Genomic DNA, 6,105 nt, shown 5'->3' on the forward strand with positions numbered 1-6,105 from the left:
ATGTTAAATAAATAATAATAAACAAATAAAAGAATTATTTCTTAGTGAGTTGTAAAGTCAGATTTACATGCAATTTCTTAAATTTGCCTTTAAACTGTACGACTTGGGTCAAACTTTTTCCATAAACTTCTCATAATTTGCTGTAATTTTGTCCTGTTCCTCTTGATAAAACTTTAGAACTTTGCAAAACTCTAGTAATTTTGTAYCTCATTTAAAGTCATGGTTTATTCCGAAGACCTATTTGGACCCAATATTTAACTTTCTGGCTGATGTTTTGAGATGATTCCCCCCCTTGCTGTGTCATCTATTGGGTGCAGTGCACCAGTTCCTCCTGCAGCAAAACACCCACCACAACATGATGCTACCACCCCCGTACTTCAGTCAGGATGGTGTCTTCAGGCTTGCAATGTTCCCTGCCTTTCCTTTAAACTTACGTAGTCATTCTGGTCGAACAGTTCAATTTTAGCTCTATCAAACTGCAAACAACGTTTTTGATGCGTGCATATGCAAACTGTAATCTGGCTTTTTTTAAAGCTGCGTTCAGAGTAATGGCTTCTTCCTCAGTGAGTGGTCTTTCACCTCATTTCAATTTCTTTGTGGAGAATGACTCTCAACCTCTTTAGCAGCATCTTCACAACCTGCCTTTCTGTCTGTTCAAAGTATTTAAATATGCATAATGGGGAAAAATGATCACACTTCTAGCCGAAGCTTTGCCGCATTCACAGTGTTGACTAAAATAACAGCGTGAAAAACAAGTTCACCGTGTTTCCCAAAACAAATTTACCTGCCAGCAAAAAGGTACACTGGTCCTGAAATTTTGCAGTTCACATTCAGGGTTTTGCCAAGGCCATGATTCAAATCTATGTAAACATAAACTAAGGTGGTGTGCTGCCCCACTGTGGTCAGGAGAAACAGGGCAGTAGATTATACATTTAAAAAAAAAACCTAAACAGATTTATTAAGCATCCCTTTTATTAACATCACCTGTTACAAAAAGAACAGTATCTTCAGTGTTAATGAATTTAGCAACAACGTAGCAAGTGCTGAATATAGAGGATAGGGGACACTTGTCTCTAAAGTGTTTGCAGTAGGATTAAAAACCTCTAAACTGTTGGCCGCTGCATAACCAGGGCCAGAAACTCCATTTTCCTCAGAGCTGCAGGACAAACCTTTGCAGCTCCATATTTAGTCACCCATCTAACATGCAGAGACCTTCTTACAATCTCCCTTTTCCCAGCCAGAACTGAGCCAAGGTATGCATGGAACGATGTATGACAAATACAGTTTGAGTTCTCTGATCAGAGGGCAAATTAACAGATCAACACAGTATTTCAGCAGGTCCTAAGTGGTACATTTAAACAATACATATATCTTTTTAAGTTAAGAAGAAAAATGCTGAAAACCCAAAGTTCATTTAGTTAAGTTTGACATTTGAATCTCTGCCCTCTTAAGACAAAGAAGGAAAAAAAAGGACCACTACTGCAATATTCAAAAGGATTGCATTGGAGAGAAAAAAATACAGGTGATTTAAAACAGAGGAATGATTTCCACACAGTTTAAATAATGCAGGAAGTTTGGAGTGAAATCAACATGTGATGCTGCAAAACAGGAGGAATGTGGCTGGAGTGGAGTAGTTTGGTACCGTGTTCGGAACAGAGCAGTGACCTCTGCCGGCCCCCTCTAACAATGGGTCTGGAATCACCAGCCCCTCGGCCAGAGACAGCTGAAGGCCGCCCGCAGTACAGGTGAGGTGACAGAGTTTGGGGGGTGGGGGTGCTTGGGTGTAGCAGTGATAAGACCGTTGTCTAAAGGTGGTCTCTGTAGTGCAGTCGGGGTGGCTGCAGGGTGCTCGTCCTCCCATCATTATACTTTGGGGAGATCTTTGTCGAGCTCCTGAAGGGAAAATAAAGCGCCACATTCAAATCCACTGCTGCAAACTGGCACAACAAGATCGGGTTACAATTTCATCTTTTTTGCATGTTACAATAACTTACTCCTTGCTTTTCCTTAGTGAGCTGCTGGCTGACTGACTGCAGCAGCTGCTGCATTTCTCTGACAGTTTGATTCAGTCCTGCAGTCATTTTCTCTTTTCTGTCCATCTCCTCCTGTTGGACACGAGAGCAGATTTAAACCTGGTGTTGGAGCACTGAAGGTTTTATTACAAACGGTCACAGATTCTTACTCGCTCTGACGACAGACTGCTGTTCTCTATCAGGTCATCGGTTTTGTCTGTTAGCTTTGAGAGTTCACCCTGAATCAGTTCAAGAGACTGCTGAGCCTATATAAAGGAGAAAAATCATTTAAATCATTTCATCAATGCTGCAGTTTAATCTGTAACAGTAGTGACATAAAATATAAATTAGGATTGTTACCTTATAGAGGTCACCAGCCACCTTTTGTCTCTCGTTCTCCTCTGTCTCCAACTTAGACACCGTCTTAGTGAGCTGAGTTTTTAGCTGGAACAGAGAGAGAGAGAGAGAAAAAAAAAGACATTAAGGGTGTGATAACATCAAAGTGAAAGTAGTTTATCAGAATAACATGTCTTGTTTGGGTTCAAATCCAGAATAAAACTATGCTTGCTGTGACAGGTAGCTGTAAAATGATGAATCACTGTTTAGGAATTCCAGCTTGACTTACACAGATTCACTGATATGACTTAAAACTAAAATTGTGTATTTGTTTATAATACTTCTAAAAAGGATTTCACATCTAGAAAGTCCTCTTAAATCCAGTCACTTCTTCCCAAGTTTCCAAAAAGACTAACACATTTAGTAAATTACGTCAAATAAAACAAAACAAACAAAAAACAATGAGATTGAAAAACTGACAGAAACTTCGTTTTGCTCATTCTCAAAAGATAAACGTGTTCTAGTTGGGGGCCTGCAACAAGTTCAACAATCTTGTGTGCCATTCTGTGAAATTCTCATTGTTGGAAATAAGTAGGTCACACTTCTGATAGTGCCATTGTTGGTCTGAACACAGCCTTTATGGTCTGAAAACACTGACTGCAGACATTCCTATGATAACCACTGAAAAAGCTCCAACAACAGTTAAAGACTGAAAGAAAACAGATGAGACATGTTTAAAAGGCTGAAGCGTGAGTTATTTGGCCTCTGCAGAGAGGAAAACGGTGAAGCCAAGCTCTAGGCAGTTAAAAGTGTAGAAAAATGAGTGTTAGTGTCACTGCAGGTCAAAGTGAATCACCCTTCAAACTCTTGTTTTTTTTTACAAAGTTATATACAGTATTAGTGGCTCTGACAGGTGTAGAGAAGTTATAAAAAGGTGACCCAGAGAGTTTGCAGAAGCTGAAGAACCCCATCCTGTGGCGGTCAGTGGGACAGACGTTAAAGCAGCTCTAGCTAGCGGATGATCCATGCTTACCAAGGTTAGCTCCTCATTCTGTCTGATGGCCTCTGTATATGAGCCATCGAGTCTGGTCTGCAATTCAGTCAACAGATCTTTGAGCTGAAATTAAGTTTGACATGAGGTTGTTTAATCAATGAGGGTTTGAGGGAGATGATCCACGGCAGCGCTACCAAAGCTGTTTTTACTCTGGCAGAGCCATGTAATGACACGAGGAACAGCGTCCTGTTCTGCACAATGACCAAATGTGGAAGTTAAGAACATTTTATTACAAAAAGACACCTATGTGAAAGATAAATAGGTCAACAATCTTCAAAACGTCTGTTGTGTAAATTTCTTAAGCACCAGATCTCATATGGATTCAAACAGCAGAAGTCGTGGTTTGTCCACAGGAACAATGACAGAAATCAAAAAAATGTTGCTGAAAAGATCGTGTCCCTCCTCACCTCTCTGACTTCTGTCACATAGGTGGCGCTCTCCCGCTCCGCCCGYTCCAGCTCAGACTCAAAGTGCTGCTTTTCTCTCCTCACCTAAACAACACAAGAAATATTATTATTATTACAGAATATGATATAGATTAAAGACATTTGATAAAAAAGACAAAATGCTGTCAGAATCAAGTAATCAGAGTCTGAATTGGTACCTCTTTAAGCTCTGTTTGGAACTGCTCCAGCTTCAGCTTCCAGCGGGACTCCTCTTCCTCCACGCTGCTCTGGAGGCGCTGCAGGATGCCCTCCTGTGGACACGGCAGGAATGACGGCTCAGTTTAGAGAAGAGACCACTGCAGTCATGAGAGGGTCTCAAAAAGAAAATCTCTCACCGTCTCTGCCAAAACCTTCTTATACGTCTCGCAGTCTTTTTGTAGAATCTTTTGGTTTTCCTCAGCTTCTTTCAGTTTCTCCGCCGGGTCCTACAAAAAAAATAAAGAAACATTTTTATTTACACATCAAGTATTTACGGGATTAACGTTTGGCTGTACAGTTCTACTTTTCCGCTTACCTCAGAGTCCCCTGATGCTTGGTTGGATTGCACAACGGAGCTTTCAGCAACTGCCTTCTCAAACCTTTGCAACCACTCCTGGTGATTCTGCTGGAAAGTTGTGGAGAAAAATCGAAGTAAACCAACAAATCCATACCAAATAAATAAATAAAATCAGCTCAAAAAAGGTACAAGTTCAGTTCAAATAATACCTGTTCAGAGGGCAGGGGCACGTGGGGCAGAAGTCTGTGCAGAACGTGTCGACACTCAGCTTCAGCTACTGCCAGTGCTGCCTGATTATCCTACAAGGTCAAATGTGCAAAAAGAGGAAGGGGAGACAAAGAACTCACTGATTAATCGGTTCAGGCAGTGCTGTTTCTGGATCCAGTGGTCACACAAGCAGATATGACCCCAGTTTTACTCTTAAGCTCCAGTTTTGATTTAACTCAATCAGCTGATCAATCAAGATTCACCAATCAATTCTAATCTTGGGTCACAAAATACAGGAAGGAACCAAGGATAAACAATGCCTCACTCTCACTTTCATTCATTTGCAATTCTACAGGGATGCATGGAGACAACAACTTCCAAAAAAACAACCGCACGGCTCAGATTGGAAGAAGTGCTTTGTACTGTACTCAAATGATCGACGAGCAGCTGCTGTGCCGACGGCTCACCCTTACCTAATGTAGGAGGAGGATGACAAAAATATACACACATCTCAGTGCAACTGTTAATAGAACAGCTATCTGATTGCCAGCTACACGAGGAGACCTGCGGCTGCAGGAAACACTGAGTAGATTGCACTTGTTCGTCTCAGTGGAGGTCAAAGCTGTTTCAGATGTGAGAACAGAGCATTGAGAAACATTGCAGGGCTGTTATTTATATATACGGATTCAAGGTTTTGAATAATTAAATGTCCTAAAAACATAGGCAAGATTTTAAAACGTGATTGATTAGTTGGTAATATAGACAGTATGATGTCACAAAGCAGAGTAGGGGAAACATGCCATGCCAAACGACAAAAAGACAGGAAGCTGTAAAATTAATGATCATGAATCTCAATCTAATGACAGCTACCAAAATGTCTAAGTCACTGCACACTCATTTCCAAACGTTAGCCTGAGCTTTGGGAGGAAAAAATAAGGTTTTTATAAACAAATCTAGGAACACTTGTTCCAAGTCTTAAAAACCTGAAGTCATAGAGGAGTTAACAAGTTCATCAGCTCAAAACGAAGCCAATAGAACTCCAGGCAAAGCAAGTGGAAAAAGGAAAGTAAGGTAAATGAGTATGCAGTGTTATTATTGTGGATGATGGTGGGAAAATAAATAAAGAAACTTCACAGGGTCGATTATGACAAAACACAGCCTTTTGGAGGGGAATGCATCAGATTGGAACTAGAGTGAAGCAGACTGAAGTGAGGGGTCGAACCTTGACGACTTTGCTGAGTTTTCCTTGAAGCATGGACTCGGTGGCTGACAGAGCTTCCATTGCACTCCAGTTTTTCTCCCGAAGCTCCTGTTTTGGTCAGTTCCAGAGAGATACTACGTTCAGTTTAGCCTCAAGGAAAAGGTGACCCCCTAAATACAGGCAGTTAGGGGGGGCAGAACAATCTGGACGCAATTCTTTTTTTTTCCTCAACTACTTTTCCGTCTATCTATGCTTCAACTGCTTAAWCTAAAGATGGAGAAATGTCTCTAGAGTCCCAGTCTCACACAGTGTGTATAAATGCAGCAAACACAAATGCTATATATATATATATA

At 40.9% G+C, this 6,105-nt stretch overlaps 1 protein-coding gene across 6 annotated transcripts in view; it reads right to left on the reverse strand.

The window, feature by feature from the left end:
* Positions 1-954: 954 nt before the first annotated feature.
* Positions 955-6,105, reverse strand: part of ktn1 (kinectin 1) — a 19,653-nt gene continuing 14,502 nt past the window's right edge. For 2 of the 6 annotated variants that reach the window (XM_014013254.1, XM_014013236.1), the window contains exons 25-35: positions 5,774-5,860; positions 4,554-4,643; positions 4,363-4,452; positions 4,184-4,273; positions 4,007-4,099; positions 3,810-3,893; positions 3,382-3,465; positions 2,373-2,456; positions 2,183-2,278; positions 1,995-2,105; positions 955-1,893 (exon numbers count right to left, since the gene is read on the reverse strand). In XM_014013254.1, the coding sequence (XP_013868708.1) occupies positions 1,864-1,893; positions 1,995-2,105; positions 2,183-2,278; positions 2,373-2,456; positions 3,382-3,465; positions 3,810-3,893; positions 4,007-4,099; positions 4,184-4,273; positions 4,363-4,452; positions 4,554-4,643; positions 5,774-5,860 (939 nt within the window). In that variant the 3' untranslated portion in view covers positions 955-1,863. The remainder of the gene's footprint in view (positions 1,894-1,994; positions 2,106-2,182; positions 2,279-2,372; positions 2,457-3,381; positions 3,466-3,809; positions 3,894-4,006; positions 4,100-4,183; positions 4,274-4,362; positions 4,453-4,553; positions 4,644-5,773; positions 5,861-6,105) is intronic. The other 4 variants (XM_014013245.1, XM_014013263.1, XM_014013269.1 and 1 more) reach the window with 4 other exon arrangements.

Source organism: Austrofundulus limnaeus, unplaced genomic scaffold (assembly GCF_001266775.1).
Source record: "Austrofundulus limnaeus strain Quisiro unplaced genomic scaffold, Austrofundulus_limnaeus-1.0 Scaffold2, whole genome shotgun sequence".
NCBI lineage: Eukaryota > Metazoa > Chordata > Actinopteri > Cyprinodontiformes > Rivulidae > Austrofundulus > Austrofundulus limnaeus.